General features: G+C 36.0%; 1 protein-coding gene and 1 long non-coding RNA gene across 2 annotated transcripts in view; one reads left to right on the forward strand and one right to left on the reverse strand.

The window, feature by feature from the left end:
- Nucleotides 1–23,974, forward strand: tmem214 (transmembrane protein 214). Its single transcript, XM_056405608.1, has 17 exons — nt 1–256; nt 5,381–5,574; nt 6,030–6,180; nt 6,324–6,458; nt 7,290–7,372; nt 7,656–7,761; nt 8,558–8,639; nt 8,945–9,046; nt 9,537–9,678; nt 10,539–10,630; nt 10,791–10,839; nt 11,258–11,365; nt 11,480–11,597; nt 11,724–11,820; nt 12,668–12,836; nt 12,929–13,080; nt 22,728–23,974. Exons 1-17 carry the CDS (start codon nt 106–108, stop codon nt 22,852–22,854), a joined length of 2,058 nt encoding a protein of 685 aa, XP_056261583.1. The 5' UTR covers nt 1–105; the 3' UTR covers nt 22,855–23,974.
- Nucleotides 23,223–25,873, reverse strand: part of LOC130187747 (uncharacterized) — a 6,431-nt gene continuing 3,780 nt past the window's right edge. The window contains exon 3 of the long non-coding RNA XR_008830496.1: nt 23,223–25,772. This is a non-coding gene — a long non-coding RNA (uncharacterized LOC130187747). The remainder of the gene's footprint in view (nt 25,773–25,873) is intronic.

Here is a 25,873-nt window from a genome sequence, read left to right on the forward strand (position 1 = left end):
GCACGCGGACGTTTAAATGATCAGAGCCGTTGTCAGAGCGTCCCGTCCCGTCGTCCTGTTTCACCCAGCAGCCTGAGCTAATAACACCCCACCTGGACCGGAGACATGGCTTCAAATAATGGCTCAGTCGGCAAATGGGAAGTCGTGAAGAAGGGAAAGAAAAATAACAGCTCAGCAGGAGCGAAGAACGCGACTGACAAGAAAACCGGCAGCGGGGGGAGGAAAGCCCTCGGTGAATCTAACCAGCCATCCAGACGTAAGTGAACACGGCCCGCTGTACGCCGCTGCTAGCTGCTCCGTGACGCGTCCCCCTCACTGCCAAAGTTCAAGTGAACGTAGAGGGAAGAAGCTGCATGTGTAGCTGTGTTCACGCTCTAAGTTGCCCCCTTTTTAACCTAAACTTAACTATTTCTTCATTGTGATAGTGTTGCGGAAGAAGATGGCTCATAACTGCCATATAATTTGACAAGCTAGCTAGCCTAGCTTCACGCAGTATTTCCCAGGATAATTAGATGACTTTGATTTGATTAGCTATACTTTACTTTCTCTGCTGACACATTAAATTAAAAAAAATAATTGCTAACTGGCCTCTGTGGGCTATGTGCTCCTACCACATACAACCGGAAAGCATTGCGAGTCAGATAGCATATGCAGTTAGCGCGCTAGCAGCCTTTCCAGCAGTGTGTCAACAGAGGCATCGTCATCACTGAGGAAATGCATCTCTGAAGCATGTGTCTCTGTCTTTCTGCTGCTGCTACACTTTTACAGTTCATCTCCACTATGTTGTCTAATTGTAGCTGAGCTCTATAAGGTTGTGTCATTATATTAAGCATCAGCTTATTACAGCTTAGCCTGTAGTGACAGCTGTCACTTCTGAGTGATCAGCTGTTGATGTGTAATTTTCCTCAAAGCACGATATAGTAAGGTTGAGTGGAAAATATAATTACCCATATTCTCAATTTATTTCTGCAATGTTTCAGTATTTAGATAGATGGAAGTCCTTCACCTGAAATAGCTTAGTTCAGTGTTTTTCACAGTAGTTGTGTAAAGTATTTGAACTAGAGAAATTAATCCATCACAGCTATGGTAATTCATTTGTTGTTTAAGTCATTTTATTAGTAGAAATGCCAAATACTCACTGATTTCAGATTTTACAGGATGCAACTTTTCCTTCTCTTATTTTGTAGTAGATCTGTGGGCTATGAAGTAGTCACTGGACAAATTAAAGTATTGGAAGACAGGAACATTTTTCTAGTGATGAGGAAGTGAAACTTACGAAGCAGAGAAGCTTTTAACATAATTTTTTTGAAAAAAGGTTAATTCCTCAAAGCTTTCCAAATCAGAGTTTGATGGGGACCTCTGCTGGTCCAAGTTAGGGAAAGCGTTGGGAAAAATTCAGTGTTTAGAACCATGGGTGTACTTGTTTGTGGCAGCACTTTAACAAATACAGAGACAGTAGGAAGGAAATATTTTATAATGGAAAATGGTACTGCTTGTAGACATGTCAGGTGAAAATGTATTCTCTCCTAACTCTAAGTCCCGTAACACAACACCTCAACTACCCACCGTGTTTAGCGCACTCTTAAACCTTTAAATCAGATTCCAAAGCAATCACATGGGTGTGTGTGAAACAAAACTAAATAAAGTGGGCAATTGCCCTGGGGTCCCAGAACTCCAGGAGTCCTGAAAGCTCTAGTTTTACACTGTGTCAACCAGATAATTTCATTTAGAACTTGTTTGGGAATCTGCACCAAAGCTCAATATTAGCTAACAACATGATTAGAAACTTGAAATGACTCTTGCTTTACCACCTGATTTTGAGGCCCTACTGTGACGGCACTCTTTTGAAATCTAGTTTCACTACTTTTATTATTTGTGTTAAATGAAATGACCATACAGCAAACTTATAGCCATATAATATTCTAGTATAGAAAAGCTGTATACATTGCTCAGAGAGTGTGAGGGACTGGTGGTTAATAGGGGCAATTTTTAACCTGATTCCCCTATTGACCTAACCCAGATGAATTGTTTGTTTTCACATTCAGTAAACCTGGCAGCAGCCATCCTCAACTATCACATCCTCTCCACGGTCGTGGCTGCTTTAAATAATGGGTGACTGGAAAGATTAGATCTCACCCCGCCACTGTTATTTTTTTATGCAGCAGTTTTATCAGTGATCAGCCCGTCCAAAGTCTGTCTGATCACAGTTACTGTGGCTGTGTCAGTGGGGAGGTGGCGTAAATGTTTTATCTAAAAGAAATATACTTCTCTTTTTGTTATATAAGCTCTCTAACCACCCTAGTATTATGTGAAATATTTAAGTAACAGAGAGTAATCTGGCTTGTACTTGCTGCGGAAAGTGTGTGAAAGCTTTTCCCAGATCTACAAATGATTAGATTTATATTGAATTCTGAGAGACGATCTATATCAGTACATAATCAATGAGCCTTATTGCACAATCTTTATTTGTCCCTTCCAGCATTTGAATCATGAGACTTCTGTGGTTTTGGCACATTTATTCCTCCAGCCTGAAATTCAGCTGGAGTCTTTTGTACCTTTCAGAGTAGGCTCACAAGTGGTTTTCCTCATATAAAGTTTGTTTTTACTTGAACTACTTTTTAACATGCAGATCTTTTAATCAGGCACATAAGAGATATAAAAATAAGATTTCCAGGAAAGGTTTTATTCTTGTTCACTCTATACTTTGCTGTAGAGTATTTTACATATTGGACCTTGAGAAGGTCATATTTAAGTGAGCTGATATGATGCCCTTGTTTCACTTAACAACATGTCTGAACAAGTTATAGCGTCTTACAACAGCTCACTTCTTAACAGTGATAAGTGATTATGTCATACCAAAAAGTTTGGCTCTACCTTCAATGTCGTGGAAAGATGTAAGACATGGACTGTGTTCAAAAGCATTTGCTGTCTGACATTTTGTCTTAATTCTAGTGCCCTCTAAAAAAAATCCTAGAGTGGGAACCGTAAGTGATTTACCTGTCAGTGTCTGAAATCTGAGTTTACCGCTCACTGCAGAGGCAAGTCCTGCTCATCTGATCACATTTTTTTCCTAGTCACTACCAAAATTATATTTCTAATTTTTGTCTCACATTATTTAAACCATAAATGACTTGTGCCTTAAAATATTATGCTGGTATTTAACTGAAAAACAGATTAATGGAAATGACATTAAAAATAGATCACAGATCATTAGTATTCAGAAGGTGAGAATTCAACTGGAATTCACTCCTTGTAGCTTTAGAGTCATGTTAGCTGGGTTTTTTTTGGAGCTTATACTGTATTTTCTAATGAATATTAAAATATTGCAAACAGAATTAATTCATACTATTTATATACAATTGATTTCAGATAGGAAATACTGAATATAACAGAGTCAAACCATGGAGGTCTTTGAAAGTAATAAAAATAATACCAAACTGAATAAATGATAACCCTGTGGTGTGTCTCATTTTCAAGTAAAAAATAAGCAATACAAACTTTTGTTTGTGCCCATCTCTGGGACTCATGAACTGATAGATAATTTCTTTATGACTGGTTTTAGTTGTTCCCTCGCATCTTTGTATACAGTTTTTCACCATTTCCTACTCACTAGTCTAGCATCTTCACTTGTTGCCCTGTAACTGTATGTCACTATAGCAGATGTCTTCCCATGTCAGACACTGTCACTGGACAGGAGGTGATGTCCTGACACTTATGGATGTTTGTTTTGTATTAATAGACATGAACACCTGGTCAGATTACCTAGTCTAGTTCTCAGCTTTCAATACTTCCCTCACTGTTCAGCTGTGACAGTGCTTACTAAGCTGATTTATTCACAGAGATGACAACTGGGCTTAAGTGAGAAAAATCGCTACTCCTGACTTCAGCCTGCTTGTTGTGGTGGACATATTTCTGTTCAGGGAAGTGATGAATAATCCTGACTGAGCAACTTTTGAATGCGGAAGTTATGGGGATTAACCAGTAGTGAATCCAGTTGGAGAAGTGGAGAAGAGATGTGATGGAACAAGTATTTTCTTTGCTTCACGAGTCTGTTTTGTGCCGACACACACACACACAGACCAGATATAGATCTAGGTTTCTCAGCAGCTTGTAAAGCTGAATGACCAGTGAACAAATGGTGACCTCTGTCAGCAACTACTCAAGTTTATGGGTGAGTCTCTCAGGAATTCTTGTGAGCAGTAGCGTGGACCCAAAGTTAAATACTGTAAATGTCTTTGCTGCTGAGTCCTCTGGAGTAGTTTACAATAATTTAGATTGTATACGTTTCAGTGGAGGTTTTAACTGTCTTGTGGTCGTTCTATTTAAAGTGTAAAAAATAGCCCAATATTTTGAGAAGACTGTTGGTTTACAACAGTGAATTTATTCTACTGGCAAGTATTGTCTGTGTAGTTTAATATAGTTCATTCTTCTATGCCGTAGATCCTTCTTTAAAACTTTTAAAAACCCACCAATGACCCATACAGTTCACTCAAAATGAACTTCTTCATTACGATAAACATGAACACTGTAGTTCATTTTGAGTCAATTTGTGTTAATCCGCTGCTGAAAATAGTTCCCAACAAATGCACTATTTCCTCTTGCTTGAGTAACATTTATTGAAACTACAGTGCTCAGTTGTGTTTTGTTATATGTTTGTGACCTGTTCATAAAGAGTTATGTCTTCTCTAGGAGAAGGGGGAGCTAAGTGTTGAAGTATTGAAGAAACACTTTGTTGGTTTTGGTCTTTTCATGAGAATTTTGTTGACAATGAATGAAATACAGAATGACACTAGCCTCATCTTTCAGAGGTTTTCACATCCTAGGAATAAAGAAAAACTCTGGGGAATACCACATTCTCAGAAACTTTGAAACTGAAAGGTTAAAAAAAAGGTTTATAAATTTATTGCACAATACAATCCTAGTAGCGAGAACCTCAGAACAAAAATATTTGTATTGGCTCTCAAAACTTAAATTTGTTCAAGCTCACATATAAAGAGCAGTTTAACTCAGTTTAACTGGATGTAGTTTTTTTACAAGAGGGTCTTAGCAAGTAGCACACAGGGGAAGACTTGAAGTGCTGCTGGTTCTTAACGCTATTCCTCTGTGAATTGTAATGAGTGCTGCCTGAATATTGTCTTGGATAATAACAGCCTATTACACAAGCCATGGAGGGAGGGCGGAAGGGATAAGTAAGGGACTGAATGTGAGGGGAGGGAGCAGCCGGGGAGGGAAATGCCACAGTTTCATGGATTAACTTGATTCTCAGGACACAGGGACGATTGAAGAAAGTGTTATAGAAGTCCAAAGTAAGTTTGAAAAGAGGCTGCTCTCATATCTGTATAGTGTCTGTGTCTTAACCACAGCTGCCTTCTTCCTTCAGCACCCCTGAAGATGTCAGAGACTGTGTATGACGGCTTCGAGAAGATGGGGAAGAAACAGAACAAGGAGCAGGTTCCACCACCAGCTGAGCCTCAAAGCAAGAAGCCCTCATCAAGTAAACCATCCAAGAAATCACACTCCAGCAGCCCAGTCACCCCCGCAACTCACAAGACCCTTGAGGAAGCCTTCAAAAATGTGAGTAATGCATTCTCAGGATCTGTCTCCTGTCCTCCTGTTTAATATCAGCATATTAGGATTTCTTTCTTTCTTATTAGGATCTAAAGGCATGTATGAGTGACTTAGACAGGACTGATTATTCTGGTATTTCAGTACATCAGTTTGGAGGATTTGAAGATTCTGTTTGTTCTCTTTGCCCAAAATCAACTTGTTTTTGCTAAAATTTTAGATTAAAACTGATAATTTATCATCCTCAGTATTGGTGTAACAATTTGGCTGATATTTCTCAGTGAAACGAAAGACAAAAATAAATGTATGTCTGTGTAAAGCCTCTCATACAAACACTGCAGCACTGTGCCATGTTCATAGCAGACTATCACATGCTGAAGCACAGTCCCATCTTTTGCATAATGAATGTGTTGTTTCTGAGTTTACAGACTTGATGTTTTCTCTGTCTTGTTTTCTATTTTAAGTTGGATGTTGGGGACCTGAAGCAGCAGTTGGCTCGCAGTCAAACTCTGTTCCCAGAAAACCCATCAGTCTGGGTCAAAGACCTGGCAGGATACCTCAACCTCAATCTGACTGCACCAGAGACTGAGCCCACACTCAGCAGCTATGCTCACGGTCAGTCAAAATAAGTCTCATAGTATAGTCTATTAGTTGCATTGCCCATTTGTCAACAAACTCTTTGAAATTCAAAGGTTTCTGCAGTGACACAGCACTTAACTCATATCCACATTTTATGTCTTTTTTTTTTCCCCCCTCAGACTACCCATACTGCCTTACAGGAAAGGAGCTGAGGGGCGTGATCAAAGGCCTCATCGGACGCTGCAGCGACATTCTGCCAGATTTCTTCGACCACTGTGTTTACACTATGCTCAGGGAGCTGGACAGACAGTCAGGTAAATGCAAGAGCTTGTAGGAAGAGGAGGAAGTGGTTTGGAAGTTATCCATCTCGTCTTTTGCTCTCACCAGTGTCACTTTATGTGTCCTCACTATTTCCGGTGAAGAATTAGGTACTTTTAATGAATAGATGAGCAGATTTTGAGCTTTGGCTCCCTCCTGCAATCCTTCAAATTTATAATTATTAAGGGCAGTTGAGAACAAGACAGCAGGGAAACAAAAATTTAGTTTCTGCATTTTTGTGTAGAGCAATGAAATTGTCTGTTAACGTTAAATCTGTAGTCATGGTTGCCAGCTTATCAGCTACAGGTAGGCAAGACTAATGCAGTTTAATTCACCAGTCCTGCAATAAATCCTACCATTACGTTTTTATTGAACCAGTTTCAGAGAGGGGTTGAATCCACTGTGTGATCATTTTGGAGGATGTAGATTGTGATGCTGATGAATTGAGCTGCATTACACAAAGAGGTGTTTCAAACATTTAGCCTACCCTCACAGGACTTATGGCAGAGCTGTTGTAGTAGAACTCATTACTTTTAGCTAGATGTACCTAAAAAAATGGCAACAGAATGAATTTGTTTTTAAGTTTTAGGGGGGGTTTTGCCTTTTATTAAGCAACAGACAGGTGTGAGGTGATAGGAATGAGAAGAAAGAGGGGGGAAAAAATGGGCACTGGGATGCAAGAAAGGTCCAGTTATACTCGAACCAGGGATTTCATGACACGGCCATTGTTTTAGACCCATATACAACCAGGACACTCCATCAAATCAGAAGAACAGAGAAACACAGATCTTGAAAAACACTCAACAGCTTGTTCCTATCAATTCCAGGAGAACCACTGCATGGCTACAGAGTTTGCATCCAGGCGGTCCTACAGGACAAACCCAGAATAGCCACGCAGAACCTGCCAGAGGTGAGTGTGTGTGTCTGACCTTGAGTCCTGCAGATAACTGGCAGATTGCTGTCTCACTGCTCTTGTGTACTCTCAATGTACTTGTTACAAAATTAAGTAACAAAATTGTACAATTGCCAGTCGCTTTTTCAAGCTCTAAACCGAGCAGCCAGCCAACTGGTGTGTGGACTGGCAGTCTCAGTTCTGTTGTCCAATGTAATGGGGGATTTGTCTTTTGCAATGACTTTGCAATAATATGTTGTAATATGCCCCCTCCCCCTCTCCCCCTTTCCTTCCTCTCTAGTATCTGGAGTTATTGCGGTCAGTTCAAAATCGTCCAGTGAAGTGTTTGACTATCATGTGGACTCTGGGCCAAGCAGGATTTTATGACCTCAGCCAGGGACTAAGAGGTAACAGACAGTCCAACACTCACCTAAAGAATCTACACACATTCTCCCACAACTACACGGCCATCCTTTAGATATGTAGAGACAGTATTTCATTGTCCTAGTTTGTCCTTTTTCCCACTTTCCCAACCATCTGTGTTGACAGAGATTCTGGGCTGAGGGTTAATGAAGCAACAGTGCACATTAGAGCAGTATCACATCCACTGACAGCCATCTGCGAGTTTAGACACATGATAACTGGTATCTGTTGAGGCTGTATTGTGGGAGAGTCAGCAGTGAGGTGAGTGTCAGTATGTGGGCATGAGAGGATGAATATTCTTAGAAGATTACATAACGACCTTCATCGGTAAAAATAAGGTTTATTGTGCAGCATTCGTCTTCCTTAAGGCAAGGAAAGACAACAGTTGACTCATTCTGAGGCTGTTTGCAGAGCTACAAGTTCTTCATCTTCTCTTATTTTAATCAGAATAAAACACCACAACTGTCTCTCTCTCTCTCTTTCTCTCTCTCTCTCTCAGTGGTTGTCAACATCAAAATTACACAAAGTATGTAACAGTGTAGGAGTATTTTAGTACACAGAACAAATATCCATTGGGCTGCTGTTGTGCTCCTCCAGTTCTCATCACTGAAGATCGCTGTGTCACTTATAATAATCAAACCATGTTTCACTGGCTGCAGTTGCTGTGGGCCTTTATGTTTCTAAATGGAGAACTGAAAAGGCCCACTGTCGATTCACTTCAGACTGGAGGAACTTTAAGTTCTGGCATTAAATGAGTCAAGTGCTTTATTTGTGTTTCAGTGTGGCTGGGCATCATGCTTCCTGTGCTCGGAGTGAAGTCCTTGTCTGCATATGCCATTGCCTATCTGGAGCGACTTCTCCTGTGAGTCTGACTGAGAAATGTTTTATGTTTTACTTAGGTAATGTAAAAGACAACACAAATCTTATTTTCTTTTGACTACACCTATCTACTCTCTCAACTTGTGTGACAACCACATATTGATTCATCTGAAAAGATGAAGAGACAGAAACTTTTATTCCTGTGTACATGTACATTCCTGCTTTTATTTTGATTAACTTCCCCTTTTGTAAGGCTTTTTCTTTGTTTTACTTTTTTATGTTTGACTAAGTTGAACCTAGCCTACCTCTTCCTTGAATCTCAATTTTTGGTTGTTGGTTTTCCTCCAGACTTCATGCAAACCTGACAAAGGGATTTGGCATCATGGGTCCTAAAGAGTTCTTCCCCTTGCTGGATTTTGCCTTCATGCCCAAGAACGCCCTGTCATCAAGGTGAATGTGAACTAATGCAAACTCAGCTACACAGTCATGTCAGTTTTCCTTTATTCCCTGTCGAATACTCCCATGTGCACAGCATGATTACATAGTGTAGGAATAAGTGGATGCAGTAAATGGATGGTTGAGAATTTTGCCTGGATGCCCAAATTATACCTTAGCAAACAACTACAAGATGTGAGATTTGGAGGAGAAAAGTGACTGTAGTTGGTTTTACACTGGAGGTCACTGAGGAAGATTAATAGAAATGTTATCTGTCTTTGTAGACCTGGAACATTCAACAAATATACCAGTATAGCTCCTAATCTTCTTTAAAACCATGGGAAACCGTTGACAGTCCATCATCATGTCTGAGAATGATGATAGACTGTCACACTGATCATTTCTTACAGCTGTATTTGAACACACTGACCACAACTTCGTGAGGGTCTCAGGGATGTTTACCTCAATTAAAAAAACGAATAAACCCATTTCTGTTTGTGTTCAGTCTGCAGGAGCAGCTGAGACGTCTGTATCCTCGACTTAAAGTACTCGCATTTGGAGCCAAGCCTGAGAGCACATTACACACATACCTGCCATCCTTTCTCTCCAGAGCCACACCACACTGTCCAGATGACATGAAGAGAGAGGTAAGACCTACACATGTACACGCAATTTAAACTGATCTCTTCTACATAAGTCTGCTGCTACAAATATCTGAGTGTAGTTTAGCTCAGTGCAACAATATAAATCATGTTGATAAGAGACCTATTATACAGTATGTTGTTAATAGTTGTTAATAGGTCCATTATGGTGACCAGCATAATTAACAGTCCAAAATATGGTGTTTTCATGTGGGTAAGTTTGAGGGGAAAGTGCACTCTGTTAACACTGTGTACAAACAGCCACTAGCTGTTACTTTATTTCCTTCTACTTTCTTCTTTGCATTTATTGAACGCGTTCAGTATTATGTTGGTCTCACAATAAAACTGCTCTTTCTACTGAAAGTGTTCCTGCAGTTTAGACTTCTTCAGACTTTTCCCCTTCTCCATTCAATTGAAAGTAGTTGAGGAGGTGCCAGAAATCTCTGGTTTGCTTCTTTGTATTTGTTCCAGTGGATAACTACAGAAAATATTGTAACTGGCAAATGTCGTTACTTCCAATTCAGCTGTAATCATCTAAAACATCAACAGCAGACCTGAGGTTTTAGTGTCAGTCCCTCAGAAACAAAAGGACAGCGTCTTTACGTTTGACCATCAGAGACTATTTTCTTCACCAACAGTAGTATCATACTACTACTACTACTACTACTACTACTACTACTACTACTACTACTACTACTACTACTACTACTACTACTATCACTATCATATCATGTAATATAGCTGAAGGATGTGGTCTTTTTTGTTTGAGTTTGGAGAAGGCATCGTGTGGAATGTGGCGTTTCAAAAACAGTGTTATCAGTTAAAATCATCCGTTTCTCTCTCTTCCTCTCTTATGTTTCTTTCAGCTGCTCAACTGTATGACAGAGTGTTTGTGTGTGGATGTACAAAGTCTCGGAGTGTGGAGGCAGCTCTACACTAAACACTTACCCCAGTCCAGGTGAGACAGACACACTTAACACACACACATCTTGGTCTTTATACATGTGATATGAAAACTCATATTAAGCTTTTTAGCAAGTGTAAGTTACATTTATGGACACATGAGTATGTAGTTTAGATTTTGAAGCTGACTGTTCATTTCTCTTTTCTTTTTCCAGTCTGCTGTTGAATCATTTATTGAAGTCCTGGAATATCCTGCCACCAAAGGTATGACCCCTGATGGTTTTTAAATCAAACCCAGCTCCCTTGAAACATTGACTAAAGAGATTATTTTATTGATAATTACTCTCAAATAAAAATACAGACATAAAGAGGATGTCAGTAAATTCCAAAGTGTGGAATATCTGGATAAAATCATAAAAACAGAACAGCATTACACTGAGAAGAAATAAATAAAAACAAACATATAAAACAGCACAACCAGTCATTTTGTCTTCATGATGACTATTAAAAACCTAAAAAAGTATATGGGTCTTTAATGGGTTTAAAAGATACCACTGGAGGGACAAGAATAAAATGTTTGTGGTGGAGAAGTGCAAACGTCCCTTTATTGTCTAAAAAGAGTTTATCTGGTATTTTAAAATCCTCTTGTACTTGACTGCTGTGTTTTATTTTCCATCTTTAGCTGCGGAAGAACCTTGAAGAAACAATCCAGTCTTTCAAAGTGACCAATGAGGAGATGAGAGACACCATTGAATCTCATGACCTTCAGGAGTGCAATAACCTGTGTCAGGTGAGAAAGACACAGTGGCTGCAAACCTTTGCATACAACAGTAACAAACACTTTTTCTCAGACACAAAGAAATACTGAAGTACTGTGCTCAGTGTTTGCATGTTTTGTCTGCAGAATCTGCAGGTAAAGATGCGTGGTCATGGGATCCCCTGGTCGAAACTGCTCATGGTTCTGCTCGTGTTTGCCGCCGGCTTCATAGCACACGACATCAGATCTCAAGGCTCCTTCACAGGTCTGTCTCAGTGCTGTTTACTCATCACAGTCACAGGTCTTTATATTTATGGCAGAAGTTGCACAACTGTTTCCATTGACTTTTTTTTTTTTTTTAATGTGCTTCAATGGTTGTTGTGTGTTTCAGATTCCACCACAGCCATGTATCTGCGCAATTCAGGGGTCACAGCTGTATCTCAGCAGGCCTGGGGCAAAATAACAGTCTACTCAAAACAGGGCTTCAGGTACGACCTCACCCTCAAACATTCATCCTCAACAAGTGAAACAAACCAATTTACTTCATGTTTGTAGCTCTCATCTCAGACAAACTTTTTTCATGTCTGAATTTTCACACACTTTGTGATATTAGTAAAATGAGTCAATGCATGAGTCAGTCAAGCCCATAGATAAAAGCAGCCTTCTGATTCACTTCCTGATAACACTGCTCTACACAAAGTAGTTTGTTCACTGGCTCAGTGTTAGCTGTAGCATTTCCCAACGTAATGTTTTGAATCCTTGTAGTTGTTGTTTCTAATATTCTGCTCCCCTCGTGTTGGTGAACTGGACATTATATTGAGACGTGTTTTCACCATCACCTTGAACTATGACCTCATTAATAAATATATAATTGAATTTACACATTTCTGACAATGTCAGCAAAAACTGAATGTTGAGATCTTTGTAAAGACAGATGTTTTGTGTCGATTGCATTAGATTTGTACAGGTGATCCTAAGAAAATGGCCACTGTGTCTATACAATGTAGTTAAAAATTTAAATACAATATAATTGTACATAGCTGATCAATAGTAATAGCAAAATATTCCACAACATTTTCTTCAGACAGGGTTTGCAAATCAAAAAATATAGTTAAAATTTACTGGATATAAATGAGTGTCAAGTTTAAAAACACTACAGGAAATGACTTTGCAATGGAAACAATGATTGAGAGCCCTGACAGCTTTTTAACTTCACAGACCTAATGATCATAGGGTCCATGACAAATCTTTAAACTCTTTACTATGTATAAAAACTGTTAATGCAAATAAATCATTTCATCAACTTGTGTTTTGTGCATTTTTTTTTTTTTGCAGCTGGTTGGAGACAAACACTCCTTATTATTACTCTGAGTGTGCGCGGGTCTTGGGGCCACTAATGGAACAAGGTTTGGAGAACGCCAAAACAGCAGCTATCTTCATCTCTGAAAACACCACGCAGTTTATCCTCTGGGTCAAAGAAAAGACGCCGCTGGTCATAGAATGGGTAAGACTGTGAATGTATGAACAGAAAACTGTCACTCGCCGATGTTTAATATTTAACAAATAATATTTTCCTCTGTTTTTTTCTTTGCTCAGGTAAACACCAACACCCCAGACAGTGTGTTCCAGGTGTTGGCATATCTGAAGGAGCTCCTCCTCCTCCTACATCAGAACTACATCCTGCCAGCGCTGGCCTACATGTCTGACCTGCTACAGCGAGCATGGACCAACCTACAGGACTCCTGCAAGTCAGTGCTCTGAGTGTTTAACATTTATTTAGCGTCCATGTTTTTATTATTATTATTATTAGTGCCACGGGTGCTCAGCTCCGAGGCACTCCTCTACAGCTAGAATGAAAGCGTCAGTTGGCTAGAGTGCGTGAAGCAGTAAAAAATAACCATTATTTTTTATTTTTAACTCGAGCTCGCGGCCAAACCGTAAAAAGGAGACAAATAATTCTTTCTGAAAATGTAGACATAGTTGTTGGGATTCATAAAATGTAACTTTGACAGGCAGGGTCTGCACAAAATTTAAACGGGGGTGCCGAGTCCGGCAGCAATACCTGTCTCACTCTCATTGACACCTAATGTAATCGTCTTTTTTTTTCAAAAGAATCTCACTCTGTCTTCGCACTGAGCTTACGCACTCATTTTAAGGAATATCTGAATAAAATAGAGACTGTAAGAAACTTCTGGCTTCAGTGTCTGGCACGGTCTTTTCGGTTTATGAAAAGAAGTAACGGTTTTCTCATAATTTGCAGTTGTTTGAAGCCATGTAGAAGCCAAATTCTGGGCAGATTTTCACATTGCCATGGCAACGGCAGCTACTGACCTGTGTGCGTGCCTGCGTGCGCCTAGCAACCAGATAACCAACTCTCCAAGCTCCGCTAGCTTTACATTAGCCGCATGTTAGGTCTTAAATTACATTTAGTTAGGTCTTAAATATGTAAGTCCATTTACTGCTTCCTTCGTTGCTTTTTTTTTTGTTTTGTTAAAAGAGTGAATGAAGTTGTGACGGTCTCCGCTGAGACAGAGGAGAGGAGAAGCTACTAGCCCTCTCTCGCTGTCACTTCTAGTCGCGTTGCTCTCCTCCCCAGTAATGTTAAATTTAGCACAGAAAAAAACATAATAGTGGTAATTTAAATAGCGGTTCATGGGATTTATTAACCCTCAGGGGTCCCTCTGTCCTTTTTTGGACATTTTCTTTACTTTTCTTTTTTGATTTGCTGATCATTTTGGCTGTGTTACAGCTGAAGGTATGGATGGAAAAACGTCATAGTATAGTATAAAATTTCAAAAAAACATCATAGTATAATAAGGCATAAAAATGGCAAAAAACGTCATAGTATAGTCAGGCACAAAACGTCACAGTATAGTAAGGCATAAAAATGCCAAAAAATACATATTCTAGTAGAGCATAAAAATGGCAAAAAACGTCATAGTATAGTATGGCATAAAATTTAAAAAAATGTCATTGTATACTAAGCATAAAAATGGCAAAAAACGTCATAGTATAGTCAGGCACAAAACGTCACAGTATAGTAAGGCAAAAAAAATGCCAAAAAAAGTCATATTATAGTAGAGCATAAAAATGTCAAAAAACGTCATAGTATAGTATGGCATAAAATTTCAAAAAAACATCATAGTATAATAAGGCATAAAAATGGCAAAAAACGTCATAGTATAGTCAGGCACAAAACGTCACAGTATAGTAAGGCATAAAAATGCCAAAAAAATACATATTATACTAGAGCATAAAAATGTCAAAAAACGTCATAGTATAGAATGGCATAAAATTTAAAAAAACGTCATAGTATAATAAGGCATAAAAATGGCAAAAAACGTCATAGTATAGTCAGGCACAAAACGTCACAGTATAGTAAGGCAAAAAAAATGCCAAAAAAAGTCATATTATAGTAGAGCATAAAAATGTCAAAAAATGTCATAGTATTGTATGGCATAAAATTTCAAAAAAACATCATAGTATAATAAGGCATAAAAATGGCAAAAAACGTCATAGTATAATAAGGCATAAAATTTTAAAAAATGTCATAGTATAGTCAGGCACAAAACGTCACAGTATAGTAAGGCAAAAAAAAATGCCGAAAAAAGTCATATTATAGTAGAGCATAAAAATGTCAAAAAACGTCATAGTATTGTATGGCATAAAATTTCAAAAAAACATCATAGTATAATAAGGCATAAAAATGGCAAAAAACGTCATAGTATAGTCAGGCACAAAACGTCACAGTATAGTAAGGCATAAAAATGCCAAAAAAATACATATTATAGTAGAGCATAAAAATGTCAAAAAACGTCATAGTATTGTATGGCATAAAATTTCAAAAAACGCCATAGTATAATAAGGCATAAAAATGACAAAAAAACGTCATAGTATAGTAAGGCATAAAATGCCAAAAAAAAGTCATATTCTAGTAGAGCATAAAAATGGCAAAAAACGTCATAGTATAGTATGGCATAAAATTTCAAAAAATGTCATAGTATACTAAGGCATAAAAATGACAAAAAAAGTCATATTCTAGTAGAGCATAAAAATGACAAAAAAACGTCATATTCTAGTAGAGCATAAAAATGGCAAAAAACGTCATAGTATTGTATGGCATAAAAATGGCAAAAAACGTCATAGTATAATAAGGCATAAAATTTTAAAAAATGTCATAGTATAGTCAGGCACAAAACGTCACAGTATAGTAAGGCAAAAAAAAATGCAGAAAAAAGTCATATTATAGTAGAGCATAAAAATGGCAAAAAACGTCATAGTATAGTATGGCATAAAATTTCAAAAAAAAGTCATATTCTAGTAGAGCATAAAAATGGCAAAAAACGTCATAGTATAGTATGGCATAAAATTTCAAAAAATGTCATAGTATACTAAGGCATAAAAATGACAAAAAAAGTCATATTCTAGTAGAGCATAAAAATGACAAAAAAACGTCATATTCTAGTAGAGCATAAAAATGGCAAAAAACGTCATAGTATTGTATGGCATAAAAATGGCAAAAAACGTCATAGTATAATAAGGCATAAAATTTTAAAAAATGTCATAGTATAGTCAGGCACAAAACGTCACAGTATAGTAAGGCAAAAAAAAATGCCGAAAAAAGTCATATTATAGTAGAGCATAAAAATGTCAAAAAACGTCATAGTATTGTATGGCATAAAATTTCAAAAAAAACATCATAGTATAATAAGGCATAAAAATGGCAAAAAACGTCATAGTATAGTCAGGCACAAAACGTCACAGTATAGTAAGGCATAAAAATGCCAAAAAAATACATATTATAGTAGAGCATAAAAATGTCAAAAAACGTCATAGTATTGTATGGCATAAAATTTCAAAAAACGTCATAGTATAATAAGTTTAAAAATGGCAAAAAACGTCATAGTATAGTATGGCATAAAATTTAAAAAAATGTCATAGTATAGTAAGGCATAAAATGCCAAAAAAAAGTCATATTCTAGTAGAGCATAAAAATGACAAAAAAACGTCATATTCTAGTAGAGCATAAAAATGACAAAAAAACATCATAGTATAATAGGGCATAAAAATGGCAAAAAACGTCATAGTATAGTATGGCATAAAATTTAAAAAAATGTCATTGTATACTAAGCATAAAAATGGCAAAAAACGTCATAGTATAGTCAGGCACAAAACGTCACAGTATAGTAAGGCAAAAAAAATGCCAAAAAAGTCATATTATAGTAGAGCATAAAAATGTCAAAAAACGTCATAGTATAGTATGGCATAAAATTTCAAAAAAAACATCATAGTATAATAAGGCATAAAAATGGCAAAAAACGTCATAGTATAGTCAGGCACAAAACGTCACAGTATAGTAAGGCATAAAAATGCCAAAAAAATACATATTATACTAGAGCATAAAAATGTCAAAAAACGTCATAGTATAGAATGGCATAAAATTTAAAAAAACGTCATAGTATAATAAGGCATAAAATTTTAAAAAATGTCATAGTATAGTCAGGCACAAAACATCACAGTATAGTAAGGCAAAAAAAAATGCCGAAAAAAGTCATATTATAGTAGAGCATAAAAATGTCAAAAAACGTCATAGTATTGTATGGCATAAAATTTCAAAAAAAACATCATAGTATAATAAGGCATAAAAATGGCAAAAAACGTCATAGTATAGTCAGGCACAAAACGTCACAGTATAGTAAGGCATAAAAATGCCAAAAAAATACATATTATAGTAGAGCATAAAAATGTCAAAAAACGTCATAGTATTGTATGGCATAAAAATGGCAAAAAACGTCATAGTATAATAAGTTTAAAAATGGCAAAAAACGTCATAGTATAGTATGGCATAAAATTTAAAAAAATGTCATAGTATAGTAAGGCATAAAATGCCAAAAAAAAGTCATATTCTAGTAGAGCATAAAAATGACAAAAAAACGTCATATTCTAGTAGAGCATAAAAATGACAAAAAAACGTCATATTCTAGTAGAGCATAAAAATGGCAAAAAACGTCATAGTATTGTATGGCATAAAATTTCAAAAAAACATCATAGTATAATAAGGCATAAAAATGGCAAAAAATGTCATAGTATAGTCAGGCACAAAACGTCACAGTATAGTAAGGCAAAAAAAATGCCAAAAAAAGTCATATTATAGTAGAGCATAAAAATGTCAAAAAATGTCATAGTATTGTATGGCATAAAATTTCAAAAAAAACATCATAGTATAATATGGCATAAAAATGGCAAAAAACGTCATAGTATAATAAGGCATAAAATTTTAAAAAATGTCATAGTATAGTCAGGCACAAAACGTCACAGTATAGTAAGGCATAAAAATGCCAAAAAAATACATATTATAGTAGAGCATAAAAATGTCAAAAAACGTCATAGTATTGTATGGCATAAAATTTCAAAAAACGTCATAGTATAATAAGGCATAAAAATGGCAAAAAACGTCATAGTATAGTCAGGCACAAAACGTCACAGTATAGTAAGGCAAAAAAAATGCCAAAAAACGTCATATTATAGTAGAGCATAAAAATGTCAAAAAACGTCATAGTATAGTATGGCATAAAATTTAAAAAAAAACATCATAGTATAATAAGGCATAAAAATGGCAAAAAACGTCATAGTATAGTCAGGCACAAAACGTCACAGTATAGTAAGGCATAAAAATGCCAAAAAAATACATATTATAGTAGAGCATAAAAATGGCAAAAAACGTCATAGTATTGTATGGCATAAAATTTCAAAAAACGTCATAGTATAATAAGGCATAAAAATGGCAAAAAACGTCATAGTATAGTAAGGCATAAAAATGCCAAAAAAAGTCATATTATAGTAGAGCATAAAAATGTCAAAAAATGTCATAGTATTGTATGGCATAAAATTTCAAAAAAACATCATAGTATAATATGGCATAAAAATGGCAAAAAACGTCATAGTATAATAAGGCATAAAATTTAAAAAAATGTCATAGTATAGTCAGGCACAAAACGTCACAGTATAGTAAGGCATAAAAATGCCAAAAAAATACATATTATAGTAGAGCATAAAAATGTCAAAAAACGTCATAGTATTGTATGGCATAAAATTTCAAAAAAACATCATAGTATAATAAGGCATAAAAATGGCAAAAAACGTCATAGTATAGTATGGCATAAAATTTCAAAAAACGTCATAGTATAATAAGGCATAAAAATGGCAAAAAACGTCATAGTATAGTCAGGCACAAAACGTCACAGTATAGTAAGGCAAAAAAAATGCCAAAAAACGTCATATTATAGTAGAGCATAAAAATGTCAAAAAACGTCATAGTATAGTATGGCATAAAATTTAAAAAAAAACATCATAGTATAATAAGGCATAAAAATGGCAAAAAACGTCATAGTATAGTCAGGCACAAAACGTCACAGTATAGTAAGGCATAAAAATGCCAAAAAAATACATATTATAGTAGAGCATAAAAATGGCAAAAAACGTCATAGTATTGTATGGCATAAAATTTCAAAAAACGTCATAGTATAATAAGGCATAAAAATGGCAAAAAACGTCATAGTATAGTAAGGCATAAAAATGCCAAAAAAAGTCATATTCTAGTAGAGCATAAAAATGGCAAAAAACGTCATAGTATAGTATGGCATAAAATTTAAAAAAAAACATCATAGTATAATAAGGCATAAAAATGGCAAAAAACGTCATAGTATAGTCAGGCACAAAACGTCACAGTATAGTAAGGCATAAAAATGCCAAAAAAATACATATTATACTAGAGCATAAAAATGTCAAAAAACGTCATAGTATAATAAGGCATAAAAATGGCAAAAAACGTCATAGTATAGAATGGCATAAAATTTCAAAAAACGTCATAGTATAATAAGGCATAAAAATGGCAAAAAACGTCATAGTATAGTCAGGCACAAAACATCACAGTATAGTAAGGCAAAAAAAATGCCAAAAAAAGTCATATTATAGTAGAGCATAAAAATGTCAAAAAATGTCATAGTATTGTATGGCATAAAATTTCAAAAAAACATCATAGTATAATAAGGCATAAAAATGGCAAAAAACGTCATAGTATAATAAGGCATAAAATTTAAAAAAATGTCATAGTATAGTCAGGCACAAAACGTCACAGTATAGTAAGGCAAAAAAAAATGCCGAAAAAAGTCATATTATAGTAGAGCATAAAAATGTCAAAAAACGTCATAGTATTGTATGGCATAAAATTTCAAAAAAACATCATAGTATAATAAGGCATAAAAATGGCAAAAAACGTCATAGTATAGTCAGGCACAAAACGTCACAGTATAGTAAGGCATAAAAATGCCAAAAAAATACATATTATAGTAGAGCATAAAAATGTCAAAAAACGTCATAGTATTGTATGGCATAAAATTTCAAAAAACGTCATAGTATAATAAGGCATAAAAATGGCAAAAAACGTCATAGTATAGTATGGCATAAAATTTAAAAAAATGTCATAGTATAGTAAGGCATAAAATGACAAAAAAAAGTCATATTCTAGTAGAGCATAAAAATGTCAAAAAACGTCATAGTATAATAAGGCATAAAAATGGCAAAAAACGTCATAGTATAGTCAGGCACAAAACGTCTCAGTATAGTAAGGCAAAAAAAATGCCAAAAAAAGTCATATTCTAGTAGAGCATAAAAATGGCAAAAAACGTCATAGTATAGTATGGCATAAAATTTCAAAAAACGTCATAGTATAGTAAGGCATAAAATGACAAAAAAAAGTCATATTGTAGTAGAGCATAAAAATGGCAAAAAACGTCATAGTATAATAAGGCATAAAAATGGCAAAAAAAGTCATAGTATAGTATGGCATAAAATTTAAAAAAAAACATCATAGTATAATAAGGCATAAAAATGGCAAAAAAACGTCATAGTATAGTCAGGCACAAAACGTCACAGTATAGTAAGGCATAAAAATGCCAAAAAAATACATATTATAGTAGAGCATAAAAATGGCAAAAAACGTCATAGTATTGTATGGCATAAAATTTCAAAAAACGTCATAGTATAATAAGGCATAAAAATGGCAAAAAACGTCATAGTATAGTAAGGCATAAAATGCCGAAAAAAAGTCATATTCTAGTAGAGCATAAAAATGGCAAAAAACGTCATAGTATAGTATGGCATAAAATTTCAAAAAAAACATCATAGTACAATAAGGCATAAAAATGGCAAAAAACGTCATAGTATAGTCAGGCACAAAACGTCACAGTATAGTAAGGCATAAAAATGCCAAAAAAATACATATTATACTAGAGCATAAAAATGTCAAAAAACGTCATAGTATAATAAGGCATAAAAATGGCAAAAAACGTCATAGTATAGAATGGCATAAAATTTCAAAAAACGTCATAGTATAATAAGGCATAAAAATGGCAAAAAACGTCATAGTATAGTTAGGCACAAAACGTCACAGTATAGTAAGGCAAAAAAAATGCCAAAAAAAGTCATATTATAGTAGAGCATAAAAATGTCAAAAAATGTCATAGTATTGTATGGCATAAAATTTCAAAAAAACATCATAGTATAATAAGGCATAAAAATGGCAAAAAACGTCATAGTATAGTCAGGCACAAAACGTCACAGTATAGTAAGGCAAAAAAATGCCAAAAAAATACATATTATAGTAGAGCATAAAAATGTCAAAACGTCATAGTATTGTATGGCATAAAATTTCAAAAAACGTCATAGTATAATAAGGCATAAAAATGGCAAAAAACGTCATAGTATAGTATGGCATAAAATTTAAAAAAATGTCATAGTATAGTAAGGCATAAAATGACAAAAAAAAGTCATATTCTAGTAGAGCATAAAAATGGCAAAAAACGTCATAGTATAATAAGGCATAAAAATGGCAAAAAACGTCATAGTATTGTATGGCATAAAATTTCAAAAAAAACATCATAGTATAATAAGGCATAAAAATGGCAAAAAACGTCATAGTATAGTAAGGCATAAAAATGCCAAAAAAATACATATTATAGTAGAGCATAAAAATGGCAAAAAACGTCATAGTATACTTATTATATATATTAATATTTTTTATCAATATTTTTTTCTGCTTTTTTTGCATAAATCTCTTAAACCACTTCAGTTCTGCTCAAACCTGCCAAATGATTATTAGTTTTCAGGATTTTAACCCTTTAAATGCCAGTTTGAAGACATGTTGCCTCTTGTTTTATTAAAAAAAACAAGACAGAATATGAGATATTTCCCACATAATACATGATGGAGGGATGTGACATTGTTTTATATCAGAGTCTTTTATATCAAGACATTTCTCAAAACCAGAATATGATCAGGGTGACTTTTGAACACTGGAAATAAATCATGTACTCATCCCGGCAGTAGCCCCCGTGGCACTCAAAATTTCCCTGGAATTTTCTAGTTATTATTATTATTATTATTAAAATTAAATTAAATAAAAAATTAAAGCGGCAAGCAGTGTTGATAGGACACTCGCACTCCTGCACATCTCGGGGGGGCTCGTAGTGCGCCATATGAAGCAGTCACACATCATAACGACCGCCGGACATTGTGCTCACGGGGTGATATTTCTTGACTGTGTGGCTGCAGAAAAGATGTAGAGCATTTGTATGTGCATTCTCAATTGTGACCTCTAGGCGGAGACAGAAACCAGGCTCTGTAAGGGACCTTACCGGTCTGAAGTATGTCAATATGTCATGGACATAAAGCCACTTCCTGTTTCGTATTTAACTCGCTGCCAGAACCACACCCTTAAGCATCAGCATCTTCAACAAAATTTTTTCTGACCCTTTTTATGAGGGCCAGGTCAACTCTAGGAATAATAAATGAAAAAGTAAATCATAGTATCACGTTGCCTAGAGGTGGCGCTCGCACCGGTCGGTAGCAGTTAAAAGTCTAATACTGAATGTATATATTGCAACACAGTGTAGCAGCATGTAAGAGAATGTGAATTGTGGTGAGGGAAACGTACTAACATATTACATTTCACAAAATGATGAACCTGAAATTACAAAACATTACAAACCTAAATGACAAAATACTGGTGGTTATTTTAGCATAATCATATTTCTACCTCACATTAAACTGCATGAATACTGCTGACAAATTTCTCCATTCATGTATATGTATATATGAATTACACCTACATTTATAAAGGATAGGAATGAAAGTTTAATATATCGTTTGGAAGTTATGTCAGTAAGTGAAGTTATCTTGCTGTACTAACTTCTTGTTTCCTTGTAACCAATTTGCAGATCACTAACAATTTACCAGCAGAGACGATTCTTAAGTTTTAATAATGCCAATTTAATAAATCACTTATGAGGTGAAGGGCAGACTGTCAGAAACTTATTTTTCTTTGTTTTTCTTGCAGCGGCGAGGTGTCGGTGTCGTGTCTCCAGGGCCACGCCTTGTCCTTCACCAACTCAACGTGGCAGCTGCTCCAACACACAACTTCTGCCATCAAGACGTGGGCTCAGGAGCTTCTGACGCGAGCATGATAACACAACAACAGATGCTGACTAATTTACACACAGAATATAAACACGAGAAGTTCAGATATATATATATATATATATATACATACACACACACACTGACCCGGTCTGAGGCTGCCTTTCAGTGCATCAGCTCCTTTCTAAAGCCATGATTGGACACTGTAGGGTCTCACTCAAAGGATCCTTCAATCTTTTCTTTTGGCTAAATTATATCAGTTTGCTGTTGTATAGATGTTTTTTTTCTACCAATCCTTTTTGTCACTGCTGGATGCAGAGGTCGTCTCTTTCTCGCTCCCTGAGTTTTCTACTGCAAATTTCAACTGTTGCTTTAACAAAATCTGTAATTTATAGAAAATGAAGGTTTGTAGATGATTTCTAAAGCATTTTTATTTAAAGATATTAAAAAAAAAAAAAAAAAAAAAAAGTGTTATGTGAAAAGGACAGAAAGGGCAGGGAAAAGACCAAAAAATATTTTCCAGACTCAAAGACCTCACTAATTCAACTTAGAGGACCAGTTATCCTCCTCCACATTGTCCAGCTCACTATGATGTCAGATCAGATGCAATATGGATGCGTGTGTCAGGATGAATGAAGCCTTCATCAAGCCTTTAACGGGAAAGATATCGTGAGGAAGGGGTCAGTGGATTGACTCCCTCAGAATATTAAGAGTGGACAGCGTGAATATGAATGGGACAGAGGGAGTCTCATGTCAGTCCAAAAAGGTCCAGATGGATAAGAAAGCTACCTGCTGTCTCTCTGTCTTGCACATCACCTTGTCTTGTCCGTGCAGCTTCATTTTCTGTCCTGTTTCTCACTTTTTTTCATCTGCCATTGATGGCTCAACACCTGAGCTAAAATCAGCACAGCACCTGTGTACTCATACTTGAAGGTTGACGATATTCTGTGTGTGTGTGTGTGTCTGAGTGCATGGTTCAACAGTAGTATGATTAACCCTGTGCCAACATCCTCCTGTATGGCGAAATATGACTTCAGAAGAAGAACCCCTCCTCTGGCGTGCTGATTCACTAACCTCTCCTTGTAAACAAGATGTTTGGATGGATATGGCAATGACTAATGTCTTACTTTGTAATGTAAATGATTTATAATAAAGACTTCAACCCCATTCTGTTTATTTTTTTACCTCCACCAAAGAGGTTATGTTTTTCACCTGTGTCTCTGTTGGTTTGTTTGTCAGCAGGATTACAGAAAGAGCTCTCAACCAATGTGTACCTGACTTGGTGGAGGGACGGGGCATGGGCCAGGGAAGCACCCATTAAATTGGTGCTGAATTAGTTACAGAATTGGATCCACTTGCCTTAACATTGCGAGATTAGGGCATTTTTAGACATCTTTGTCAGTTTCTCATGAAATGATGTATGGATCATGATGTAAAAATCTCTCTAAGAATCGAAAAAGATATTTTTCGACAAAATTATACACCCACATTTTGTTAATAACGCTCTTGTGCAGATTAAATTCCCCTGTAAACATTCTCACTGTAGGTCATGAGCAATTAAAGGCAGGCTAATGTAGATGGCCCAGCCTGTTTGTAGGTGTACATTGTTGAAGTTGAAGGGCGACTCAGTGGTGGTCTCCTCTCCAGTAATACATGTTCTAACAGAGACATTTCTTCTGCAAACCTTTAGCTGAACACAATCATCACTCTCTTATCATGATGAAAAAAATAACATGAAGACAGCGACAGCATAGGAGTGGTCTCTTATTAAGTAATGAAACAAGGTGAAATAATGTTACCTGCATATAATCCCAGTCCTATAAAGACATCACAGCTCTATATTACAAAGTGCATGAAACAATATAAAGACAGTTACAGTGGGGGATATAATTAAAGCATGGCACGGCCTGATTATGTACAATACAGTTAGTGATGGTGTTATAAAGGAGTGAAATCTGATACTCAACTATAAATCAAAACCCACACCACATGTATCTACAGCAGCACTTATAGTAACCATGGCTACAATTATAAATCCAACTTTAGTTTAGCGCCTTTTTGCTGATAGAAATATCATTCGTTTTGCAGGTATTTGGTCATAAACCAAAGTATTAAACCCATTTACATTTTGACCTTTTCGGTGGCTTTAGATCTAAGTCAGGGAATCACCAATGTCAGTACAATACATCATTTGGAGACCTTTAGTATCTGTATCAGATTTCATGGCAATCCATCCAGTTTTTGTTGAGATATTTCACACAAAACAAAAAATGTCAAACTTAATGGTGGAGTTTGATGAACAGTCAAGGGATTACTGATGTCTTTAGGGATCCATCCTCTGGGGACCATGTGGCTCATCCCTCAACAGTTGCTGAGACAGGTGCAGTGGACATTACCAACAGAGCTGAAGTAAATAACCAACTGAAAAAGACATGATAGTCTATAAAAGACAATTCTAATCCAGTATATACATCACAATAATAGTTTGACCTTGTATCTGATATTATATCTATTGGCAGTTTATGTTAGTTACTCTTACAATTGCTCCTCACCTTGTTCAAATCATCTGTGCTGCAGCTGCTTTTAGGTTAGACTGAAGCAATATAAAACTGTCACTGGTGTTTCATGTCTGTGCGCTTATCTCTCTTTCACAATATACCAGGTGTCTTGGCGTTAATGTGATTTGTCATTCTTTGCACTCACACACAATGTGCTGTCTGAAGTGTCGCTCCTGTCCTCACTGATCGTCCAAACTGTCCTGGGACCTTTTACTGCTTGGTGAAAGGAGGCAGCAAGTGAAAATGCAATTGTCGGCCTTTAAAAACAAATGCAGGGAGTCATGATAAGGCTCTGCGAAGCTCCAGGAAGAAGTAGTGGTGTGTTTTTGAAGGTGATTGAAACTAGACCTGGACCCAACAGTATTTGCCAATTTCTTCCAGCGTTTTTCTTGTGGTCCGTGCAGAACCTGATGGGAAGGTTTAGCAGAACAATTCAGATTATATCAGGTACATTATCAATCATATTATTTTAAAACACTCTCTGGAACTTGTTGTATGCTCATATCTG

This window comes from Seriola aureovittata, chromosome 19 (genome assembly GCF_021018895.1).
Source record: "Seriola aureovittata isolate HTS-2021-v1 ecotype China chromosome 19, ASM2101889v1, whole genome shotgun sequence".
Lineage (NCBI taxonomy): Eukaryota > Metazoa > Chordata > Actinopteri > Carangiformes > Carangidae > Seriola > Seriola aureovittata.

What these genes read in the sequence shown, in the direction of transcription:
- tmem214 (XM_056405608.1), top strand. Translation starts at nt 106, where the DNA reads ATGGCTTCAAATAATGGCTCAGTCGGCAAATGGGAAGTCGTGAAGAAG. An exon ending in CAGATGACATGAAGAGAGAG is followed by an intron (nt 9,679 to 10,538) that starts GTAAGACCTACA and finishes TGTTTCTTTCAG; the next exon opens with CTGCTCAACTGTATGACAGA. An exon ending in AAACACTTACCCCAGTCCAG is followed by an intron (nt 10,631 to 10,790) that starts GTGAGACAGACA and finishes TTCTTTTTCCAG; the next exon opens with TCTGCTGTTGAATCATTTAT.